The following is a 26,743-nucleotide window of genomic DNA, read 5'->3' as shown; positions in this document are numbered from 1 at the left end:
GTACTATCGCTGCGAAAATATTCTCAACAATCACTTTTGACCGAGCATGACCCATTTCAAGTAAGCGTACATCGAAAATACGCTTATTCCAGTGGTTTCTCAATAAATCGCAATCGATAAACAACAAAAGAGGAGGAAGAATTCGATTGTAAATAGATGGCGACATGGAGAAGACAGAATTCCAAAGAATATCTAGGGTGATGTTAGGACAACCCCTTTTTTCCAGACTACCTTACAGAAAGTGTGCAAGAAGTAAACTTTGGTTAGCATTGCGTGCGTACAAAAAGAAGGACTGTCACTACATAATTTATCGATAGATTGTTTCGTAAAAGCTCGGACAAAGTTGTCTATGTATGGGTGGGTTATCGAGTGAGTTGGGTTAGGTTAGCTCGGCGGGTGGTTGGGCGTCGAGGCGCCGGAGCAGAGCATGCCAGGACAAACGGACGGACGTGGCCCGACGGACGAACATACCTTACTGTGAAAGGACTTCCAGGTCTTTGTGAAAGCCAGTTCCTCGCGAGACACTGGTTGACGGACACCGTTTTCGCTTGTGTTCCCACCAAAATTTCTCACCAAGGACTAGCCTAGGCCCTCAGGTAAGAGAAGCCCCTGTGTCTCGCGTTCGTGCAGCATCCTCGTTCGATCCAGGCGATCCTGAATCCCCGGCAACTCGAGACCCCGTTCCATGACGTCAATACCACGGGGAAATCGAGGCTGTTCGGAAAATCGCGTGTTTTCAAAAATCGATCTACCGGCGAACAAACCGAACCGGATATTCTGATGTTCGTTACTCTGTATCAGACAATACGCCGCTCTGTATCCTCCGTCTCGCGCGACAGCCAGATTCTTTGAGCCGTATTTGCATCGGCTAGGATGACAGTCTCTCCTTTTCTCTGTTCCTTAGAACCGATTCGAGTGATCGTTAGAGATCCTGCGTTTTTTTTTTATTCGTCGAGATTCTTCGTTTCCATCTCTTTCTCGAGACTTTTACGTAACGAGACAAGCTCCTGTGCGCGAGGATGTCTTCGGCAGTTCTCAAGTTTACGGGAGATTATTTCAATATGTTTGTCTACTGTTTACGATTATTTTAAGAGTCGACGGATATATGTCGGTTTCTGTAAAATTGGGAGGCTGTCATGGAGAGTATTGTAAGATTACTGGCCGTGTATCCAGCTATTGCACCGTTCAACAGCACCGCCTATGCAATTCGTATTAAGAAACGACAGTAATTCATTTCTTACTGATCTCAATGCGTAGATTGAAATTATTATTACACTGTTCAGCAACGAAATTGCTGTAGACGATCGTGTAGACGTAATAGAATTTTGTAGGTGCACTCTCCACCCAGCTTATTGACCACAGTAATTTGAATCACACTCTTTCTCAGTATCTTTTTAGTGAAAATTATGTACAGACATTTCTAACCGTTGTTCATACTGTTCAACTCATAGTCGAAAGTAAACTATACGGTGCAGGGTCGATAATCTTCCAAAAAATACGTGCGAGGATTAGACATCTCCTAAATGGGGATTATCATTGTATAAAGGGATAGCATTTCTAAGAACATCGTACCAGGTTGTTAAATCTTTATGTTTATTGTAACGTGTTCTCCGGCAAGTTACTGTTTAAGTTATTCTGTCTTGGATCGTATAACAAGTTCATGTGCTCGATGTTCGAAAGAAGTGACTCTGCGTGTCTGTGGTAGTCGAAACGTCGATTGTCATTGATTGCCGCCTGTACCATCCGTTTTGTTGGCACTTGAGTCCCCTTTATCATCAGGACACTTACGTGACTTTCAAAATTTCTGGGTATTTGCGTTGTCGTCACCAATCAACGCCCTAAATCGTTGCTCGAAGGATCTTTCGCGGAATCCCCCTTTCCTGGTAAACGAATGCGTGGGTCAAGTTTAGCATTCAATTTAAATGAAATTACCTTCGTTCATGGTTACCGAACTATTTTATGAACGTGCAGGGAACGCATACAATCAACGATGCTCTGTAAAAGGAATTTGCAATAAAAACTGTCGAAAGTGGTAAAAGCTTGCAAGTTGTATAATAAGTGTTTGCATAGAAAATCTGATATCGAAGCTTCATTTTAATAGATAGAGAACTGGTCAACGATTTTCAAGAAGTTGCTAATTTAAGCCATTATAACAATCATTGAATATTTAAACATCTTTTGCATGTTAAGAGTTCTGCCAGAAATTCGAACACTGAAATATTTTATTTGTTGTGAACTATACGATAAACTTGTTGGCCACTACGTGCACCTGTTACGTCTAATTCAAGGATTTATGAAATTTTTATTAGACACTCAAGTAGATGAGTAAGAATAATGATTTCGAGAGTTATTTTTGTGGTATCGGATCCGTACCAAGGTTGAAGATAATGCAACATTGAACGTTTCATAAGTAATTAATTTCAGTTATTTCAGTTTTTATATGAATTTGTATCTGTGATCCACAATAATATTACATTCCACCTACTAATCTTGCCTCGAAGTACCATTGATATGTATTTTGTTATCTTCATGTTTTTATAAATTGTTTTTACATAGTATGGTTGCCTAGTTTCCAAAATGTAATGACTTTTCCAAGTTTTACGTCCGAATTGCAGTATTATATGTTGCTAGATGTTATTCTATTCCAACAAAAAATTCATAAGTTGAGTCAGTCGCGAATTTTACTAGCATGGCACTCATGACAACGGTAAATAGGTTAATACACAGGAAGAGCTGATGCGCTCCTGATAACTATGCACACGTGACAATTGCAAATGGCCACTGCAGGTGATTCGGCGATGTTGTTGCAAGATAAAGTAACGTTGCCTGTTCATATGCTGCCACCGTGTCCTTATCTGCCGTTGCCCCCAATCCGTCTTGATGTTTTAACCGTAACAAAATCGTAAATATCCGAAATGCACGTAACCAATGTGCAACGCCGCGAATATCCATCTTCTTGGTTTGGAAAAAATAAAACCGACAGTAATTTCAAAATTAGTGACTGAAATTTGAAAGAAATTAATTTTGGAACATTTATTTAAATAGTTTACACAGCTGTTTGCGATAGACAGTAAATATTGACGAATGTTTCTAAACATAAACTACAAAGGCTGACCCGGTGACAGAACTATATCTACTAGGCTACTCAATCGACAATGAAATATCGGAAATGGATTTTGCCCGTAACCCAAATTGGTACTAAAAAATACCTTCTCACGATTAACTTGCTATTAAATAGAAGCGGAGACAAATTTGGAATGTATTAAATGGGTATGAGTATGTTTAAGAATCTTCATAATATTCTTAGTTTATTACTTTTTGGATAAACTTTCGTACGCAGTTATAACCAAACAAAAGTACAAAATATAACAACTTATGTCTTAAAAGAAATCCAATTTTTATCGATTTTTATTATTTAAAGAAGGTACATATTTACTTCTTCATCTGTTTTCACTATTTCTCATAGTATATATGTACTTTTCAAATAAACTAACCATTGCTGCAAGACATCAATCATATGATCAATTTTTGAAAATTTTCGTCTCTCGCAAAACTAATTTCTATTTCATTCAATAACACAATGCTTCGTTAAAAAATTTTCTACAGCATTCGCGTACGGTATTCTTATTGTTACCACCCGCATAACAAGGTAGTTTTGCGATAACTAATTATCCCGCATGACTGACCAGGAATTAACAACAATGTCGTCACAATGAAAACCCGCCTGTCCAGATGCCTGCAAATGATTTCTACCACGCGGAATAATAGGTGGCCGGTAATGGGCCACAACGGCATACGTTACGAAGATGTCACAACATCTTTTTACGACACGTGTGCTCATTAACAAGTTAACTTAACCGTATTACACGATGTGAATCCACGTGCATAAAAACGCCTGAGTCGAACACGCTCACCGGGTCGGATCAATAACTTCAGGAATGGGTACTTGCCGAGTTGTACAGACACGCTATACACGACCTGTTTCTGGCTCTCTCTCTCTCTCTCTCTCTCTCTCTCTCTCTCTCTCTCTCTCTCTCTCTCTTTCTCTCTCTCAAATGAGAACGGAAGTCTTTGACATGCTCGTGGTCATCGCTTGAGAGTCTTCACCGATCATCTTTCCAGAATTAAGCTAACGATATTCATTTTAATAACCGCCGTCTACAGAACGCTTTTTGCCAACGTTTATTGCTAATCCGAAGCTTCGCAAGCTTGCCGTAAAACTATTGCGCAATTTGATCTTCCCAGACACAAGTTTTAGCTCAGTCACGTCCCTTATCTATTCATATCCCTTGGGTTTATCAAGCTTCGAAAACTTTGCGATAGGATTATTTAAAGACAATAGTCTACTTCGTGAACAATGTCAAGTTATTTAACCCTTCCACCAGCGAAGATGGATCCTAATTTTACACGGGTAGAACTTTTATATCTGTTTCGGGGCCGAGGGTTTAAGCTTATCTAGCTTGTACGGTAAAATTAGCTGCATCCTTAATACTTTATTCGAGAGAAATATGGATCTTCTTAAAGACGGATTTTCTGCTTTCGTCGCGTCCTGATTGGTCCGTGTATTTCGTTAATAACTCCTTAACGAAGCCGCGGGGAATATTTTCGCAAAGGAAAAAGTTACTTCGAATGACCTCAGTATTTTTGGGCACTCTGTATAGGAACCGTGTTATAAAAGGGATGTCGCAATTGTTGCTCCGCGTTATATGGAAACCGCGTTGTTGGGTTTACTGTATGTTCTACCTGCCGTATAATTTCCTAATTCTACTGACATATCCTTGATCGCAGAAGTAACCTTTGAATACCGCTACACACGAACATTGTCTACAGGTAGGACTGATTGGACATTGTTGCAAATGAGTTTGAAAGCGTACAGCGTCGGTAATTGCGATACAGTTAAATGAGTTGTTTTCGAAAGGAACAGTTATTTTTGGCCATCAGATACCCTAATCACTTGTTCATTGAACGTAGTTCACACGAAATCCTCCCGTATCTATGAATCCAGATCGTGAGAGAGGTCATGTCTGTGGAACAGGTTGGGGAAAAGCAGTTCGCAGACGATCGTTTCGATCAGTTTCTGGAATATGCTTAAGAAGTAATTAAAAAAGATCTAGGGGGGGGGGGCAGGAGTTGATAAGATGTCTAGAGGTTACCAGAAGGTTACACGTTGTTTCAACGGTGTAAAAGAACGTTACGTTATCCACGGACGTTAAATAAATGTTTACCTTATCGCTCCTTTAAGCCTGGGTCAGAAACCTTAATCCATTTCACTTAAACTTTTTTAGAACCAGCCGGTAGCGTGACTGGCTGATAAAGACCATGGCTGTCTCGTATTCATCAGTCATGGAATTAATGTGTCCCGCCGAAGAATATTGTGTCAGACTTTAACATGAAATGTATACCAATCACGATTTTAATCAACAAAAACCGTGTCAATGTTTTCTATTATTATATTTGATTTCGACTTGTATTTTCTAAAATCTTTCTTTTTTCGGATAGATTTCCAGATACAAATTATAGACAAATGTGTGTGTGTGTGTGTAAATGTAAAAGAAAAGGTACATGCAGTTGGTTTTATTTTGTCTCCCGAAGTATCGGCATGCATTCCAGTACTGTAATTGTTACACTAAGGGTGCGTTACTTCAATTAGCGGCCTTTCGCACGAAGCCACAGTGGTTTCATAATACCCAAGCGAATATATTCACCAAGGTTAGCCACCACCTCGATCACGAATAGCAGTATGATCCTTCTGAACTCCACAGTCGGGGTTATTGCGTGCTTTCTGTCAACTGCCTTTGCCCTCTCAACCCCTAAAACTGTTTTGTCGTCTGTTACTTTTATTTATACACAAAGTGAAAACTAATAGCATCGCGTTTTTATACCAATAAAGGTGATGAATTTTGGGAAAAAACAGCCAAACAAATTACACTATAATTTTAAATTACAAAATAACATGAACGAGACTTTACCGACAGATTATTTTATATTTAAATGGTACGAGCGAACGCACTGTATAAATATTAATGTTAATCTAATACGAATATTACATTCAGTTTTTATTAACAGAAAAATAACCGAAGGTTTCCATGTTTCCGTTTCTCCCTGAATAGAATTTGTAAGTGAGAAATTAGGCAGCTATTGGAGCAAGTAATATGCATTCATGTCGTGGCATGTTCAAGTTGGCCATAGTAGTAATCGCACAAGGAAAGTATTGTTCACCGTAATATAAAGTAATGCAGGGTAAGCGTTGAAATCACGTTAGCACGTACAGTATTACTTAGGCACGTAAGATATGCAGTTACTTGTAATTGCAAATTATCGTCGTTTCACGCACCGTAGGTATTTGCCAGAACAGGCAGCATAGCAATCATCTTATAGCATGTTTCCCTATACAATTCTGTTCTAGTGTATCAACGCTGTCAACTTTGCGGGAATCTTCTGAAATATTTACATACTTGTAGTGTTTCCTATAAGGTTAACTGCATTTAATGCAGCTAAAAATAAAGACATTATAGTTTACAACTATCCCCATCGCCTATTTGTAGACTTTTCCTTTTTATTTTTAACCTAATGTAAAACTGTGTAAGTTCTCTTAAGAAGTTTCTTCTTGAGCTTAATAAAAAAAAGACAGTTTATAACCATTCACTCCTAATTGGATTTCTATTACACAAAGTAAACAATATATTTTGATATTTTAACAATAATTTATGAAATTGAAAATTATTATACATAGAATAATCAAGATAAAGTGCTATTGCTAACTCGCATTATTAATATTCTCAAATTAAATAAAACAGATAGCGATGGCAATCATACAGTTGATCATTTTCTTCAGAATAGGTTGAATTTGATTGATTTAATATAAAAAAAAATTAAAAATTAGCAATCATACAATCCATTGAAAGTAAGGAGAAAATACGAAATGATTCTGTCTATCAAGTTCTTACTTGAAAAAATTAGCTGTGAACAGTAGTACAATATTGGCACAGTCGTATACTTACGTATAATAAGTAGAAACGACTAGTGATGGTCAGACACGCCCACCGAGTAGTATTCAATATCGGACGGACTTTCTCTTTAATGTCTCGTATAAAAGCAACTTAATTGTTCGTATTAAATTAATTCATTATACATGTCGGTATCAAACAAGTTACTAATTTGATGTATTATCAGCATCAACAAGTTTTAGTAATTATACATGTTGGTGTCAAACAAGTTATTAATTTGATGTATTATCTGCATCAACAAATGTCACACTCAATTGGAGAATAATTGAGGCATGATAATTACAAGAATGAAAGGATCCAAGTGCATTTAGATTGACTTCATTACTCTCAGAGATATTAAACAAGATTGTTGACCATCCCTTCACCGCGTATACCAGCCATTACGAAGTGTAATTTTTCAAAGGATAACATGATCTGTTGACAACCGTGTCCACTTCCAGATACATCAATCATACACTTATTCCACTTCCACTATCAACACAACAATCGTATGAACAAGAAATCAGCAATGGCGAAGTAATTAGCAGGCACATACTTTGATGATATGTACATCAACAGATATTTACACATTTTACAAATACTAGGTCATCACATGTGTAATGCGACTAAAAATAATTACGATGAGTTTATAGATTAAATTTACAATATACGTAATATGAATATATCGTGAAAAAATTCACGAGAAGCTTCGAAAGATTTTTCAAAATGATTTGATTTCACACTTTTAGAAGAATCCCGAGCAGAGCTTCTGTAACACCAATAATCACTCGAGTATCGAAATTCTAGTAGCATCATCAAATACGCTTCGTAGATTATTGTTCACACCTAAACATATCAAAGGTACGATTCACACATCAACATTAGCAATGTTGTCCACGCGGTTTCGATTCATCGATCACAGTGTAGACTCGTTTTATACACGTTGAATAATAAACAGATGCAATGATTGTCGTTGATACGCAACAGGTGTATGGAGAAATATTTTGCCAGATGCGAGAGGACAGTCTCGAATCGACGTAAACTTTAATTGCGTACGAACTTAAAATGGCTTCGCAAGAAACTGCTAACAACGCGGCCGAGTCTGCTACGGACCGCAAAGAAAATCTGGTAAGCTACATGTTTCGATTTTAAATTAGACACATTTCAACAAAATCGATCACCTGTCGTCATCGAAAATGTCGATGACACGTTTAAGGAAAAAATTCACCAGTTGCTTGCATCAGTGTCGTGAGCCCACAAAGACGTCAAAAAGATGTCAAAAAGGTTCTACTACACTTTTTTCGATCCCTAGTTTCGAGCTTTGTCCAGTTCCAATAAAGAACCTGATTAGGTCTCGCATCGCTGGTTATCGCGATCCTTTGCGAAAGAATAGGCCTATAGCTGATCAATAGGGTACGAAGGTGTTAGCCCGTGTCTCTACAGAGTGGGTGCAGGATCAACTGAACGCCAAGGGTGTTAAGGTTGTGCAAGGGGTGGGTGCGATCAGGCGAAACTCACACCTCAGCTGGCTGCGACTTACAATCAGTTCTCCCGACCTGATTTTATCTGAAGCCAGAATCGCCTTGCCTGTTCGATTCTGATTGAACTGTTTCGGATACATAGAAAGAATTCTCGTACCTTGGTATAGACCGGGTGGGCTGTTCAACCTTTATTCGTCCTTTCTGCCATTCCGACATATTTTTCACTGGTTCTGAACAAACAGTATCATCTATATTTTCCATTTGTGAGATTGTCATCTCCATTTTCGAGACTCCTCTATTATCGAGAACTATCGTCAATATGTTTATTTTTTCGAAAATATCACACTAGTTCGAACTTAAAATTCGATTGTCGGAACGTCACGTTGTCCGATCATTTCGTCCAATCATCCAATGGTTTTCTTGTATCCCGAAGTTCGCACTATTTTGAAGACCTAATTTCTGTAGCACACTCGTGCATACGATTTGATGAACCTCTTGGAACGATTCCGCTGATGAATTTCGCGGAGAAACGAAAGGAAACAGTCGTGCACCGTAAAGAGAAGCTACTGCTGTAGGTCACGCTAGCCTGAAATGACTCCTGATCGCGATATATGTCGACGGTATACTGTAATCATTCGTGGCTTAATCCCATAACGAGTGGAACGTCGATCGGTGGCAGGCACGGTGTATGGATCTTCGAGACATCACCTGTTTCCATTATCGAATGATCGATGGGCTCAGGGCCAATATCAACCACCGAATTTTCACGTGTGCATCGGAACCTCGAGTTCCCATTATTTTCGCATTGTTCCAATCGATTGCCTCGGATACCGTACATACAAAGCATTAATATCGAATTAACTGCGTTTGCCGTTAGGACAACAGAAATATTATCTACGGTTCTCTGAATCGATAATCGTGAGAAATATCGGGTGCGGATGTTGATTATTATTGAAATTCTAATTGGAGTTTTAATTACAACAGCAACCAAACTTTCCATATATTTAATAAAAATTTGTCAATGTAGGATATCAGAATTAATGGGAATGAGGTGATGCGATATCAACGTTTATGTATAATAATCATATCTGCCAGTTGTACTGAAGCTTACACGTACCAGGCGAATTTTGAAATTGAATTTCCTGGAAAACGAGGTCTTCACATGCATCACGAATTCTGCCGCATTCCGCATACAGAACAATTCAATATAGACCCGTGAAATTAAAATAAACTCCCGTCTGTGTCCAAACAAACGTATACGGTATTTAAACACTACATTTCCGATTCTCGAAAAATTGTCGATGTAGAATTCGATATGGCTGTCCGAGGCCGACATAAAACATTATTATCATTCCATTCGCCGTGGATTGTCACGAGTTATTGTTTCGTAGGTAAAACCAAACGCAACATTACCACCCGGCTTTCGGGCGAGACCGCAAGGTCCACCTGGATCACCAAGAAACCCACTAAATAATGGCCCTATAGGACAACCAAGGCCAGGCCTGGGACAGCCGCCGCAAATCCGTTTCGACAATCGTGCACCTCTCAGACCGTCCGGTTCAGGTCAATTCGTCCAACTGAGACCACACGGGCAGCCGAGGCCGCCTGGAAATCAATTGCCACAGAGACCACCTCAGCAAGGTCAAAACCCGTTTCAACACGGTCAATACACACCTCAGCAACATCAAAATCCGTTTCAGCAGGGTCAAAATCAATTTCAGCATATTCAAAACCCTGCGCAACAGGGTCAAAATCCGCCAATAGTGCTGAACCCACGTTTCGCTCCGTCCCCTATTAACAGGACCGGTCCCCAGCAAAGGCCAAGATTACCGCATCCCGGTCACTTCCAAGGGCAATTTCCAAGAAACGCGCATCCACCCCAACATCCCGGCTTCGAACATCCGCAGCGCAGCCCGGACGTTCTTGGTCGGCCGCAGGAAATCGCGCGGAGGCCACTGCAACGAAATGAATCGTTGCTGAGCTTCCCGCAGCAGAGTTCGCCAGCGCAACGAGAAGATCGAAAGCCTCCGCTCCCGCGTATAGTGGTCGAAAGAATGGCCGATGTCGATAGCGCGAGGAAGCAACAGCAGCTAGACAATTCCATTTCGAAGGAGAAACTGCGCGAGAACACGGAGAATGACGACGACGACGACGTTGTCATGGACGGCAAGAAGTCGCCTCGTCCCGACAGCAACGAGAGCATCGTCCAGTCGGCGAAGAGGCCGGAGACCGCTACCATAAACGGTAAAGCAGACGCGAAACTTGCGAGCAAGCCCACCGAGGAGGAACCTCTTAATGATAAAACTAACAACATTACCGCGGACAAACCTGATAAGGTGGAAAGTCAAACGGTGAAATCTGCTGGATCGGAGAGCCGTTTGCCTTCCGCGAAGCTGGATCAACCGCGTACGGATGGCGCCGATGCAAAGACAAGCGTAGAGGACAAGCCGAAAGCAAGCAACGAAGAGCAACACGTTCCTGAGAAGACGGAAACGAAGAAAGAGGATCTATCGGCAAGCGAGAAAAGAACAATCGCATCGCCGACACCCTCGGTTACGGAAGACAGACCAAAATCTGCTAAGGACTCTTCGAGCGAATTAAAACCTAGCGAACAGGAATTGAACGTAGCGTCTCCAGATAAGTCGCGCTCGAGTACACCGGTTGAGACGAGTCAGAAAGACCAAGGACTAAAGACACCGTCTAAGACCCCGGATAAGTCTCGCTCTACCACCCCGTCAGAATCAAACGAGAATCAAAAGGATCACGGGCTGAAAACGCCAACCAGATCTTCGGAGACCTCTCGCTCAAACACGCCGGCGGGAAGCAATCAGGTTGAATGCGAGCAGAATTTGAAAACCCCTTCGAAATCGCCGGATAAATCGCGTGCGAGCACCCCGGCTGACTCGGGTCAGAGTCAACACGAGGACGAATCGAAGAACAAAGCGCCGGATGAGTCTCGATCGCCTACACCGGCGGAGATAAATCAGGCTAAAGACAATGCAGAGTCGAAACCGAGCGAGAGTAAGTCAGCAGAAGCGAACGACAGTCGACAGAAATCGAAGGTAACGGACGAGATGGTAGATAAGCAAGAAAACGCGTCGGCGGTGGCGGCGGAATCCGAAGCTGAAACGTCCGAGAAGCAGGAACCGGCGAAAGATCCTTCGATTGAAAAGCAATCGGCTCCTAGCGAATCTGCTTCCGACGAGCCTAAGTCAGCAGGAAGTACCAAAAGCGATTCGGCGAAGACGTCGGAAGACAATTCGTCAGAGAATTTACAGAAACCTGCTCAGGAGTCGACACCGACTAGTCCCAATGTGAGTTTACCTGCATCCGCGAAAGAGACGAGGACTCCAGCGAAATCCCCGATGCCACCAGAAGGGAAATTGTCGGCAGCCGAATCGATGCTGTCTCCGCCGAAAACCCCGGAAGACAGCGTCAAAGGTTTCGACAACGGGCAGAGAAGATCGTTGTCGCCGAAATCGCCGACACTATCCAGTTCGAAGTCCCCAGTTTCTCCGAAATCGCCAACCGGAAGTGCGAAATCTGTAGGAAGCGAAAAGAAACGAGCCAGCTTTGTCGAAAGCATGGCTGAGCAAGAGGTGAACGCGTCCGATGCGAAAACGCCGTCGAAACCATCCACGCCTAAAATTCAACGAGCCCCCACGCCCGCTAAGTTAGATGAGACGTTGGAAACGAAGACCGCAACAGGTTTTTATTTATATCTATGGAAAACAAAGGGAAACGTTATCGACCACCAAAATATTCAAATCCGAAAGAAGTAGAAATGAAACCAAGCTTAGCGTAAACATTGTCCAGCTTGCAATTAGCGTTACCGCAAAATATTTTTTCGCGATGTATTTGGTCGACCTCTTTTGTCAATTTTTATGCAAGTAACTAAGATTTTGCTTCGGAAATGCAGGGTGATCAGTTAGACTGCGGATTTTTTAGCAAAATAAAGATTGTCTGTATCGGTTGCACGATTCTGTGGTGTACACACATGAGTGCCACATTTATTATTTTTTCTTAATAATTTTTTATGACAATACAAGAGTATTGTTAAACTCTTTAAACGTTTTTACTGTTCTGCATTTTATCTAGACATTCTTGTCTTGCGCATAAAATCCGCAGTCCAATGATAAGTTTTTTTTTTAAGCATTTAGTTGATTATTACATTGAAAGCTTAAATGTTATGTTTGTTTTCACAGGTATTGAAAATGGCAATGGTATAGACGAATCATCGGTGTCTAATTCGGTAAGTCTCACAGATTCCACATCTATTGACGAGTTTTATACTGGCAATGGTTCCATGCGTTGATAACTCATTGTCGGTGCAACATTTTTTATAGATACCGGCAACAAATGGCGTTGAGGACTCACCAACGAAAAAATCACCCTCAAAAATCAAGGATGCGGATAAGAGATCAACGGCTGGATCGCCTGTAAAGTCACCAAATAAATCAATTAAGTCATTACCACGAACTCCCGACACTCCGTCATCGACAGCTGGTCAAGAGAAGAAAAGTGAGTATAGCATTTTGTGATTTATGCATTTTTAAAAGGCAAAATTTGATCAAAACTATTTTCTTACACTACACGTCTGTAATTTTTTGTCTTGATCATCTTTGAGTGAGTAGTTCTCTAATAATAACAACATTTGAACGTATTATTTACATTTCGTAAAGCAGTGTCGAATAATGCCGGACATAGCATATACTTATACTACTTCCATACACTTTTCCTATCAGTGTACCGAAGAAACATACTTTATAAATCATATACGTAATAATTTATCTTCTTCCTACATACTTAAAGGCTATTTAACAATATATGTCCAACTTCTGTAGGAAATCAATTATACGAAACATCTAATGACCATTCAACTGTTCGCTTAGAACAGTGTTACAAAGAGTTTAGAAGAATAAGCATGAACCAACATTCCTTGAACCAATTTTATAATTTTCCCTAAACAATGCTTTATAACTACAATAAAGTAAATTGTAAATTTGTAAATTTTGTAAATTTTTAAGTCTGTACCCTAACCAGTAAAGGTGACATAAAACTATTATATCTGAATGTATAATGTAATGCAGCTGTAATAATTGTTAAAGCATTGTTTAGATAGTGAAAATAATAAAATTGATTAAAGAGCCGGTGGCCCAGTTCTTTTTCAACTATAGACCCTTTGATAATGTCATAATTAAATTAACGACACAGAATACGATTAGGCAATATGTTTAATATATGCAGATTTATAACATTTGACACATTGCATAGAAGTACCCATGAACAAAGTTCAAGTGGGCGCAGCTCCCTCACCAAATTTGAAGACGGTACGATCGAAAATCGGCTCGTTGGAGAACACAAGCTACAAACCCGGAGGCGGTAAAGTGAAAATAGAAAATAGAAAGCTCGATTTCAGCAAGGCACAACCAAAGATCGCCGCGAAAAATGAGAAATACACACCGAGCGGAGGCGATAAGAAGGTCCATCTTGTTTTCACTTTCTACCATTTTTAAAAACTTGTTATATTTTCACTAAATTTATTAAATTTATATAATGTTATAATATAATATTTTCATTAAAACTTGTTATTTGAATATTTTGAACACAGGCTGCTTTACCGAAAACTCTAAAAGAATTCTTCTTCAACAGAACTAAAGGCGAAACAAATTCTTTGCAAATAATTGATTGCTTATGGGTACCCCTAATAGTTTATAAACTAGGATAGTATTATTGGATTTTCTCTTTATAGTAACAAATAGATTCCAGATCTTCAACAAAATAAAAATTTTCTACCTTAATTGCAACAAACTGGAATGAAATAGAAATTTATTTTCATTTTTAGTAGATTCAACAGGTTTAAAATAATATACTTTCTAAATTCTTCAAACATTTTTACTGCTTTATGCTTTTCCCACTCATTTTTCTCATGAAAGCATAAAATCCTCAAACCAACAATAAAATTCATATAATTTATTATTTTTGTATTTTTCTGCAAACGTAACGCAGATTTCTCAAGTGAAACTCCAATGGAACGCAAAATCGAAAATCGGATCATTGGATAACGCGACGTACAAGCCTGGCGGTGGTGATAAGAAAATAGAAACGGTGAAACTCGACTTCAAGGACAAAGCAAAGCCAAAAGTCGGCTCCAAAGACAACGCTAAACACACGCCTGGAGGTGGTAACGTCAAAGTAAGACTCTACAATAATCTAAAAAACTATATTTCCCTAGTCTATTAATAGCTCAAAAATTATAGGTAATGTTAGTGTTTTCAAATTTATTTTAAAAGGAATGCTTGAAATTTACTTTGACAGTTTGTTTTGAATATTAACAGTGTTCTTCTGTCAATAATAAACTTTGAGTATACGTAGTTTTTATCGGAATACCAAAATTTTTCGTCTCTACCTGTTATCGATCCATATTGTATAGAAGCATTATATATGTGTATTAATAGAAATTGAATAATTCTTAGAATTATTCCGATAAGTACATCCGTTCATAATTTCAACATGTGCTTGAACATTTTCGTTACTTATAACATTATTTGTCACAAATTAATGTTCACATGTCAATCTTATGAGCATTTCTAATTTCATGTTCATGACAGAACATTGAGAGACACATTTACATTTTTTAATTTCGTAAACCCATCTTTTCAATGTGCTTTTCGAAATTATTAACCTTCTTATCGTAAGGTTGTTATGTTTTCGCTTGGAATTACCTAAATCCATAATGTTTGTTGTTGTGGCGATAAATCATTTCCATAAATGAAATGCTTGACTTTCGTTTTTAAACACATATCCGTTCGTAGTAGAGAAATAGTGCTCGCCTCGTTCATTTGCCACGAGAATGTTCGAAAGTTTGGTAAACTAGAAAACGAGTATCTTCGAAGTTAATTGCATTATTGCATGTAGAATGTTAATGTAGGCTCTATGTCCTAAAAGTTTGATTAGAATCCTCGAAGTTCGCAGAAAACAAGAACTCAGACATGAAGAGAAATGATTGTATATATACGTCTAGACTTCTTTAACTTCTACAAGTCATCAAAATTGATTCGTTTATTTTGATTAATCACTTCGATTAGTACTTTCGAGGTTCGCAGAAAACAAAAATTCAGACACGAAGAGTAATGAGATATACTTTAACTCTCGAAGTTATCAAACTCTATTCGTTTCTTTTACCAAACTAATTGTACAATCAACTATTATATCATTACTATACCGATGCAAACTTTTCTAATGTCCTTTCATACATCTTTGATCCCATGTAATCAATATGTGAAAACATTTCGGAATTTTGAAACTTTCAAGTAAATGTCAATAGAGAAAAATCGGAGGTCTTCGAAAACAAATACAATACTCTACGATCGAACACAAAATGTTTTTTATTCATATCGTTTGCAAAACTGGGTTTCCAAGGTGAAGTTTAACACTTCTACATACTCCAGGAGTAAATGGAGTAACAATAAACAACGAAAAGAATTAAATATCATCAGGCAAAGGAATATCGAATAGACTAGACCTCTTACACTTTCTCTGGTCATTTCACGTAATTTGTTATTCATTTCTCTTAGTGCAAAAGACTGTTGTTGCTGTAATGAAATAATCGTTCCCAAATGGGAATGCGTGGAGTTTTTGTTCAGCAAGAACAGCATCGTCCCATCGTTAGCAAAAGGTTGACCCCTGTGTGCATGTGTTGTCACCCGTCATTATTAACAAGTCATTATTGTTTGTTGGTGTTCAGTCATCGGCAACGCCTCCTAAGACGCCACAGGACACAAACAACGACGTAAGTATGCCAAGCTATATCACGAAACACAGTCTTAGCTTTCTTCTCCTGAAACACGCATAATTGGTCGCTCGACATCATCTGGTTATCAGATTCATACCGGAAGCCAAATCATGAATTATGTAAAATTGTGAGGGAAGTAATTGATAGAAGGTGTGCAATAATGTCTTGATACATGTGAAAGAGATTTGCATAGGTAATATTTGCAACAAATACGATATGTGAAACAGTACCAATTTACTTTGCTTTCCCAGACAGCTGTATTTGTGATATTTTTCTGGTTAAAACGAGGCCAAACATGACATAATTCGGAGCATGTTTACTTGTTCGATTGACGATTCGGTAGAACCTCGATTATCCGAATCGATGATATCTGTTGTCCGAATGCACACGTGTTTTACACGTAAACAGTTCAATCTAATGCGATCCGTATCCAACATGATTTATTGTACAAATCAGTAAAGATTTAATCTAACACTGTAGCTAGATAACTGTTCTATTATTCGAACATCGATGCTCCACCGATTAGTACAAATAATCGAAGTTCTACCGTATCATAAACTAAACGAGTAAGTATCTTCCAAATTGTGTCGTGTTAGGTCTCGCTTCAATTAGAAAAATCAACGATCAAGGAATAGTATCCGTCTGTGCGCGACATAAGTCACATTGCGGTCCCGAAGTTTTCACATAATATATCGAGACATTACTGTGATTAGAATCTACGATAACAATACATAGTAAGTTTAAACCAACGTTTACCAAATTCTCCACCATACAATAATATTCTCAATTCGCTGCAAAAATTTCATTCTCGTCGTTTAAGAAATAGAACATATCCTTAATACCAATTAAAGTAGAGTAAGTATGTTGAGTCGGTACGGTGAACTAGAAGCATGCTTCTGCATGTTCTACCTTAGTGTAAATATATTTATTTCATGCAGCGAATCTGAAATGTATGCTGAACGCGAATTTAGTTTAGAAAGCACGTTCGAAACCCCGAAAATCAACTGAACTGAATTACTCGGACGTTTGTATCGGTAATCTTTCTGTTTCGCATTTCTTTTCTAAATAACATTTCCAATGGCTCACAGAACCTAATCGTAAACATTGTTGCGTTACAAGTAGCCGATAAAATTCAGTTTCTCGCCGAGCTAGATTTAATAGACGGTTCGTTACTATTTTCAGATCCAAACGCTGAAGGTCGATATCAAAGCTGAGAGCAAAATTGGATCGCTGGATAATGTGAAACACAAACCAGGTGGCGGCGAGAAAAAGATTTTCAACGACAGGGACTACCTTCGACAATCTGGTTCGAACGTGGAGAGCCAGAACGCCAGCGGATCACAGGTACGATTTATTTGTTAAATTTTTGACGAGGCCAACTAACGCAACAACGATCGAAAGATTTCGATTCGAATCACGTGTCGAACGAACATTGAAATTATTCACTCGTTGTTTAGATTTACATTTTGTGTATTTGATTCAACGCTTGGAAATTGCACCACTTGTATCTATATGTATATTTCTTGCTGAGAACGCTTTAGAACACGCATTGTACGCTTTTTTGCAGTAATCAACTTCTCCTATTTAAGATAAATAATGAACGATAAAATTAATCCTATATTTTTACATTACTATTTTTGAAACATAATCAATACAATATTAATTGTTCGTTTGGTAGTCATAATTTATGAAACTCGTAGACAGTTCATTGAAAAGTTGCTTCAAAGTGAAAAAGTTAATATACAATAACTTTCAAAGAATAACATACGACTTAAAGTATTCCGTACTTTGTTGATCTTTCATATTGGAAAGGAATAAAAATAAAAATAAATGGATAAAGTAATGAAGCTTAAATATTTCGCTTTACAGAGTTGCTTAACCCTTTGAGGCACGTATTTCAAGTATTTTCATATCTCTTAACCAATATTTTTTGTAAAATCTAGGCGCAATTGATACATATATAAATCATTGAAAAAGACAGAAACAGAACGATCGTTCCACGATTCATGTTTTGACTGGAACCTATTAAAAAGTAACTCCTTCGATTCCTGATATGAAATCATTCTACGCGAACACAAGTCTTCCGAATAATAAGAAAAACGCATTAAATTGACATTAACGATGAAACGATCTGTAATTATATACGTCGACGACGAATAAGCGTGCTGTACAGCACAAAGAGAGAGAGAGAGAGAGAGAGAGAGAGAGAGAGAGAGAGAGAGAGAGAGAGAGGGGGGGAGAGAGAGAGAGAGAGAGGGAGGGAGGGAGAGAGAGGGAGAGAGAGAGAGAGAGAACTTCGATGCTTCAAAGGGTTAACGTGATCGAAACTAACATGACCTCGCGGGCCAGCTTAATCCTGATAACTGTGTTATGCCCGCAGAGCCCCGTGCCCCCTGGCATGATCACCGGCGTCAAGAACGATCTGCCTACATCGGACGAGAACCTCAACCAAGAATGCTAGATCACGAAAACTCGACCGCTAAAACTCGCTTTTCGTGTCATTTGCGTCTAATTAATCACCCATATTTTTCTACCCCGATGGTTGGATCAAAAAGGGGCTGCGTTAGACGACCCTTGACGTTCAAGGGATCGGGAACGAAATACGTATGAGGACGAACAAGCGATCGGATTGATTTAAACGTATAATGCCAGAACAACAACCTTGTCACTGTTTTTTCAAAGAACCACACCACATACACACGCGCGCGACTGCAACAATTTTTCCGTGCCATAACCGACAAACAAACAAACAAAACAAAAAAAAAAAACATTTTCTACACGATGACGTTTGCGATTTTAATCAAGAAGAGAAGCGCTGTGAAGGGCGGCCAGGAGAATCTTCTTCCTCGTACGTGTGCGCCCTTCCGATCGATAAACGTGTACGATGTATTGTACGTGACTGTAGCGTAATACGACAACTATCTATGTACGTGATGACGAATGAATTTTTCGTCCTACCAACGCATTTATCCACAAAGTACTCGTCACAGCATCGTTAGTTTAACAATCAGTGGTTTTCTCGACGCATCGCGCGGGTCGTTCGACGTGGACGAGCCAAACGTTTATAGTAGCGGTGTGCGGGTACCCGGAATCGTAGTCGGGCCCGGTCGGGTTGCGATACCGAAACTTTGCAATGTTAGGGTACCCGAAAAGTTAACATGCGAAAAACGTCATACCGGTATAGGATTACAAATTTTTGAGATCCTCAACCTTGACTCCACCCGACTGCAGCTCTTCGAGTATCGATACATTGGAAACTCTCGGGATCCCGACCCGACTCGAGCCCGAAATCTTGAGTACCCGCGCACCCCTAGTTTATAGGAAGAACGATGTGGAGTCGCGGAACGGATATCGAGAGGACATTGTTTGGAATGAGAGAGAGAGGGAGTGGGAGAGAGAGAAAGAGAGAGAGAGGGAGGGAGTGGGAGAGAGAGAGAAAGAGAGAGAGAGAGAGGGATTGGGAGAGAGAGAAAGAGAGAGAGAAGGAGGATAATTCGCGACGCTTTTTCAGATTGCAAAAATGAGGACTTCTCTTACGAACGAACCAGTACTATTCATCTCATTGTATAGAGTTCAGCGAAGTTGTGTCACCCGCAGGTCACTCTGATTACGTGCACGGTTCCGTGAATTTTTATAAAGCTATCACTTTGTTACGACAACTATTACATCGCCAGGACAGTGTTTAGGATAAGGGACAAAGGGCTTCTCTCAATTATAACTCGAAAGGGTTGTATTCGCAATAAGACCGTTGCGTTCTCACCGCGACCGTTGCACCCACGAGCCCGTTGTTCCCCCGATCACATTTTTTCGATCTGAAAAGGAAACGCGGTCACGTGATACACTTAGATTATATTATATATATATACATAAAAAAAGAAGCGAATTCTCATTTCTCATGACGGTCTGGAAATGATCACGTCCTTACGAGACGAACGCAAACACGTATGCAACGTACGATTCGCATAGCAACAGACTCAATGTTCAAATCGATTAGTAATGTGACTAATAGCCCGTGGGTAGGTGTATTTTTGTTAAACCAACAGGGTAGAACGGAATTACAGAGCTATTGCCGATAGAGACCAGGACGAAGCTTTGCGTGTGCTGTAACAAATAAACGCGATGATTGTGATGGTAATTAACAAAGAACTTTAAAAACGATAGGAAATCGTGCGACCGTAGGTCTTCGCGTAACGAAAATTCAGCTTTTTCACAATTCGCACACACCATTAGCCTGCACATTAAAACGTACACTTTCTTTGCGAAGTGATGCACAGTATCGCTTGCAATTGCTCGAACCACTGAGAGTTCATTATTCATTATTCTGCTTCTGAAAAGTAAGTGACTTTTTCATTGTACAATCGTTGCGATTGCACATACAGCAGAACCACGATTATCCGAACCGATTTTTGAGGCTTCGATTAGCTCAATATAAGGAGACAATGTAACGCTGTTTATCGTACAAATCAGTACAGATTGAAGCCAGCAGTTTAATTAAGTTACCGTTCTATTTTACGAACTCTCAGGTGTCCTTGTATAGTTCGGATAATCGAGGTTCTATTATAATTGCATTTCCTACAAAGAAAGAGGATATAAGATACCGATGAACGTCATTCGAAGAAAATTTAGTAAATCATTTTTTTAGATAGAATTCTATTGAAATCTAGTTTATAAGTTTACTATCCGAATGGTTTCTCGAACGATCGCGAGCGGCACTGTGTCTCGCCGGAGAAACGAGAAACAAAGTATTAAGCACGGCATCAGATATTTAAACATTTAATAGAATAATTGATTGTCTAAATAACGAATTTCGAAGCTCCAATTGAACGTGCAAGGTAGCAAGTGCGAATCAAATTTGCAGCTGCTGCGCAAGGTATAACGAACTCGGTGAAAATCTCGTGGAACATTGACTTTTAAAGCGAAACCGATGAATCCGTTTTCACGTTTGGGCACATGCGAATTTGCTATACCTTGTTCACCAAACTGTACAACTGTTCCAGGTTTACTGGCACATACGAACAGTATAACATTGAATGAAAGTGGTTACAGCAAAATTGAAGAGAATTTCTACCAAAAACCAAATGTTAAATAATCGGTGTTATGTTTGTAGAAATTCGTGAAGTATTTCAACACTGTACGTGTGCAAATGATCACTGACGTACTCGCCTACTTTCGGGTTAAAGCCAGATACTTCGTATTTAGAATAGTTGAGTTATAGAGGACGCATTGTATATGGTGATGCATAAATCTTTTCGGCTATAATTGTGCAAGTTTTGCTCTTGCCATGCTAATTATAAGTATATTCTGACGTTAGTCACACGAACGAGCATATACATACTACCGATTAACGATTCCAAACGACGACGGCTTTGTGCTATCGGGAAAACTGGTGGATTTATGAAGCACGCGTCGTCATTTGAAACGGAAAAAAATGAACTATTATTGTGCATCACTGTTAATCAAAAGCATGTGCGGAGTATACGTTAATAGAGCGAACTGTACAATTAAGTTCAAAATGTATAGTAAATAAAAACATCATAGTAACGATAACGATTGTATATTCGAGACGAAGTTTCCAATAAAACCATGTTTTATCTTACAATAATTATGTTTTCATCGAAGAAACACACCGTTCTTGTGTACGCTCCGTACATGATATAATACGCTTGAATAATTCTCACATTCCTCGTTACTCGTCGATACCCGTTTAATTATCTTGCTTTAATTCTCAGACTATCAAAAACTGAATCATTTATATCTGTTTATTATAATCAGGATGAAATTAATTTGATTTATCTTAGGAAAAACATTTAAATATATAAGTATACATGAAACCATTTGGGTTGCGCAACAAATTTTCTTGCAGTTTTTGAAAAATTTCTCTCGATAATTTCTGGAAGTATTTATTTTTACATTATAATTAGTCTGCGGATTTTACGCATGTATGACAAATATAAATAAATGAAATACAAGACTACGAAAACATTGGAAGAATTTAAGAATATTGATTTATACGTTTCTTTTACTTACAAGCGCTTTAGAAAATTTTTATTTTGCTTAAACATCCGCACTCTAAGTATAACGCAAGCGTCACATTGGAAAAGAATGAAGAAATTTGTTGATAAACCCAATAATAGTGTGTATTATTGTCACTCTATTGTGTTGCATACGCATCCATTCGTAATTATTTCAATACTCTGAAAGTTAATGGTAATTATATAATCATCTAACGGCAAATACGATATACTATAATCGATTCTAACGATAAATTAATTCAATGTTTTCCTTTAAGAACAACCTTTATTAAAGAAGTTGAAACATATTTAACTGTCTGTTTGAATATTCTATGTTCTTTCAACACTGTACAGCAACATATTATTTGCATACAGTACAATTGACAAAGTGTTTAAGTCAATTAACATTCTGTTAATTTGGGAATTCCTATTTTAATGTTCGAGCTATATCAAAAGTTAACTCGGTCACTGTACGGTCCGTCACTATTAACGTTAACATTGTAATTAAGAACGAACAATTGACTGGTGATTTTTTACATTTTTATCTGACGATGTAACCTTGATAGGACAGGATAATTCTTCGAAACGACAAGGAAATTTAGCAGAGATGCTATTAAACATAATTTCGCCGATTCAAGAAGAAATCGTTTCATCGACTAATTGAACCTCATTGTCAGAAGTAAGAGGAAACACAACTAGGTACGCAACGTGCAATCACATTCGATGCACCTGCATCGCGATTGAATAATACATAGAATATGATAAATTGATAATCGATACTGTAGATACACACATTATCTTTACTTATTACACACACATACACACACTCTGAAATAAACGATGAAATCTCGTCGCTGGTTTACAATAAGATGGATAGTATAAGAAAATTGCGAATGGATGGGAAGAGATGGATGAATATTAAATAACATCGATTAAGTAAACGTTTCAAGAAAATATCCTGATCGCATCATCGCTTTCAAACGACTCATACAATCTAGGAGGATATGTAATACATGATTATTGCTTCCACATCGATTATTATACACTTCGATTCAACTGACGATTCGCATTTCTGCAACAAATTAAATAATATTGAATTGTCGCAATGATCACGAGTAATCATTTCATAGAACACACTTGTGCAACGTTCCTCCTGCATACCTATCAATAATCTCAAAAGAATCGTTCTAATAATGTCTTTTCTCATTTGCGAATCAGTGAAATTTGACTAACGTTCTCGTTTGCAAGATCTCGATGGATAGGTATTAAAACGATTAAAAAAAGAATTACATATATTTGTTGCACAAGCAGTTGCAAGGTCGTAGATTCGTAGTAGACATATATATATATATATATATGTACTATTGCTTTTTATACACAGCATGAGTCGAAATGGCGGTATATTTCAAATACTTAAACTATTATTCTAACATCATCGATAGCTACAATGTCGCACTGGTTACCAAGTACAGTCTTTTCTCGATATATGTGCATATATCTAGCCGATAAAAGTCGCAGAACTATCTATACGGCCACAAAACTCGAGTGACTTTCTACGTTCGGCAATGTATCAAAGAATAGCATTTTCTAGCCGATATATATCCCTGGGTAGACCCGTGTTGTGGACATATATCGAGAAAACACTGTACCTGTTTATACGATCAAAACGATACAACACCATTTTTTCGTTTTTTATTTTTTTTTTAAATCGGACAGAAATAGAAAGAAAGATCAAACACAAGACACAGCTCACTAAAATGGAAAATGTAATCGATTGTTGTGTATTTACAGCCATTTTTTGATAGATACATGCAATATTTATTACCCTTTTTCGAGATTGCAGTGGCATTTATTCTTCTACAATTCGAAACTATCATTCATGCAAACATATGAATTTAAAATCAGTGTCAGATCGTTTAATAAACTCAGGTACGCGAATTAATCATGGGTAAGATAATTGGATAATATTTTAGAATAAAATTTGTTTACTTCCCTAGAAATTACAATTAGTATTACAAATTAGTATGTAACGATCAAGAGATTTTTAAACAAATATTCTATAAATAATTATTTATTAACACCATTCTGTTGCACAAAGGTATACCAGTATTAAATACTTGTAGCACACGTTTTAAACGTTAGATTCATCTTTGAAACTAGTGCTAAAATTCTGGATAGAAACAAGTCGTTTATAACTCTTTCTTTTTTTAAATATAAAACATATTTAGTACATTCACTTCAATTGCGTCGATTAATACGCACAGAGTGTACCTCACCTTCGCATAATATACACGGTGGACACAGAATGATCGCTACTTTTCACCGCCTCTGTATATCAAGGTTAGTCTGCACAAATTTTGCAATTTTTAGATTAAACATTAATAATATACAAAGCGATTCAACCGAGTGGTCAGCACGATTTAGACATGACTGCCCATTTAGAGTTTTTAATCTTCGGGGCAACAAACAGTCACAAACGTGTGACTTGATATGACCGTTTGTTGCACCGAACTATCGAAAAGATTTGTTCTTTTACAGTCACGTCGAAATCGAACTGACCGTTTGTTGTCCTGAGCTCTTCTTCAATTGTAGCTTTTATGATTGCATTTAAATTTTATTTTCTTCCTTTACAATTCCATTTTAAATTAAAAAGTTTTACCTCTGAACTCGATTTTTGCCATAAACGCATAAAATCCGCCGTCTACAGAGAAATATCGTTGTATGTCAGTCCCCCACCGTTCTTTTTACTGACACGAATACGAAATCGGTGGTTCTCGTCGAGCGTCGCATTTGAAATACACAGGATACGCTGGAAACCTAAGAGTCCTACCGTCTTCAAGTCATAAGAAACCTATGATCAGCGCTACTGACGTGAAGTCGGCGAAAATGCCCGTCTCCGATACAATGTTGCACGGAGAAGCGGACAGCGAAGCTCGAGAGCCGTCGCACAGTGGGCAATTTGGACAAAATCGTTTTCAAAATCAAAGAACTTTCGATAGAAATGAGGTAGAGCGATGAAATTTTTTTTAAATTAAAGCTGAAACTATATAGAATATGGGAAAAATAGAGAGATTATTACCAGCGAAGCCGCGAAGAGCCGCGGCCACCGGGACAGATCAAAGCCCGCGTGAGCGCAGGCCTTTAAATGAAAAATTTGACTTCTTTATTATTAATTATTCTTTTATGAGACTTTCACCAATATATTTGTGGCATTATTCTGATTAAAATGATATCAAACGCGATATAATTCGGATTACATTTACACTAATTTTCCGTTGATGTAATTGTTATGGGAAGACTTCCATCGTTCATTACACACGTAAATATCATCGGAATTATATCATGTTTGGTTTCATGATGGTAAAAGTTTTATAAAAAAATAACGAAAAATAAAGAAGTTTTGTAATTGGATTAGTAGTGGTCTTCTGGTCTCACACCGATATAGCCGACAATGTTGTGGCCGCGACGGCTCTCGAGCTTCGGCCACTCACCGCGGTGGTGTGAGGTTTTTCACTGACTTGGAAACGTAAGCTTGGCACTGACATACAACGATATTTCACTGTATTTATGACTTAAGATAATAATTCTTTTCTTAGAATTTAGCTGTTACAGTTTAATAAAATAGAATATATCATAACTATCAGTAACGTTTATTACGTAAAAAAAAAAAATATATCCAAAAATAGCCCATACTAATTATAAACCCGTATTTTTTAGATTGAAAACGTTGAAGAGGTCAATTCCGTTTCTACTGAACTGTTAAAGGAAAATTTACCGCAACCGCCACCTACCACTCCAACAAAAATACGAAAGCTACCATCACCATCCTCTATGGTAACACCAAAAGCGGTTAGAAGTAGTTTCGCCAAATCTTCAGAAGCTGCTGAGTCAAAAAAGAATCCTTCGCCTAAAGAAACTGTGAAGGTAGCGAGTGAGACAAGAAAGAATCTAAAATTGGCGAACATTAAAGCCGTTGCGGATGAGAAAATTGCAAAATCTCCTTCACCGGAACATCCTGTCAATCCACGTTTAAAAAGCCCGGACAAATCATCCCCCAATACACCCAGAAAAGCGTCTCCAATAAATATACGACTTCCGAAATTAGCGCCGTCTCCTACGCCACCAGAAGCCATACCGATTTCTGAAATTCATTCCAAAATCAGTCTACCGAAATTGATAGAACCTTCTAAACATTTAAACAGTGTCACACACTGAATCAATTTCGTACTACTGCAAGCTTATCGATCAATTATTTAACATTTTTTGAATCAGATTTGATCGAGGTATGAAATAATAATTTCATGAAATTGTCATTTGTTAATATAATTAATGAAGATACACTAACAAAAAGGTCCTGAAACGAATAATTAATTATTAACGTACAACAAAATTAATTATTAACAATCAATAATTTCATAAGTAACATTTATTAACAATTTCTAATAAGAAGCTCTAAAATGAAACACAAAC

General features: G+C 38.2%; 1 protein-coding gene across 6 annotated transcripts; it reads left to right on the top strand.

Moving 5' to 3' along the window:
• The first annotated feature begins 296 nt into the window (after positions 1-296).
• Positions 297-26,664, top strand: Tau (microtubule-associated protein tau). Of its 6 annotated transcripts, XM_076794618.1 has the most exons (11): positions 314-596; positions 7,974-8,114; positions 9,859-12,175; positions 12,673-12,719; positions 12,814-12,988; positions 13,742-13,950; positions 14,477-14,662; positions 16,215-16,259; positions 17,445-17,606; positions 24,538-24,613; positions 25,991-26,120. In XM_076794618.1, the coding sequence occupies exons 2-10, from the start codon at positions 8,052-8,054 to the stop codon at positions 24,580-24,582; spliced, it is 3,249 nt and encodes a 1,082-aa protein (XP_076650733.1). In that variant the 5' UTR covers positions 314-596; positions 7,974-8,051; the 3' UTR covers positions 24,583-24,613; positions 25,991-26,120. The 6 variants fall into 6 exon arrangements, 5 of the variants coding, with proteins under 5 accessions (XP_076650730.1, XP_076650729.1, XP_076650733.1 ...); XM_076794615.1 differs by lacking the exon at positions 24,538-24,613 and having other exon boundaries at positions 297-596; positions 13,745-13,950; positions 25,991-26,578; XM_076794614.1 differs by lacking the exon at positions 24,538-24,613 and having other exon boundaries at positions 302-596; positions 25,991-26,578.
• Positions 26,665-26,743: the final 79 nt, after the last annotated feature.

This window comes from Halictus rubicundus, chromosome 10, assembly GCF_050948215.1.
Source record: "Halictus rubicundus isolate RS-2024b chromosome 10, iyHalRubi1_principal, whole genome shotgun sequence".
In the NCBI taxonomy this organism is placed as follows: domain Eukaryota; kingdom Metazoa; phylum Arthropoda; class Insecta; order Hymenoptera; family Halictidae; genus Halictus; species Halictus rubicundus.
The sequence above is the reverse complement of the archived record's forward strand: the minus strand, read 5'-3'. Positions and strand labels throughout refer to the sequence as shown.

Coding starts and splice junctions, on each gene's coding strand:
- Tau (XM_076794614.1), top strand. CDS start 8,052: ATGGCTTCGCAAGAAACTGCTAACAACGCGGCCGAGTCTGCTACGGAC. Junction 12,720..12,813: donor AATCATCGGTGTCTAATTCG/GTAAGTCTCACA, acceptor CATTTTTTATAG/ATACCGGCAACAAATGGCGT. Junction 14,663..16,214: donor CTGGAGGTGGTAACGTCAAA/GTAAGACTCTAC, acceptor GTTGGTGTTCAG/TCATCGGCAACGCCTCCTAA.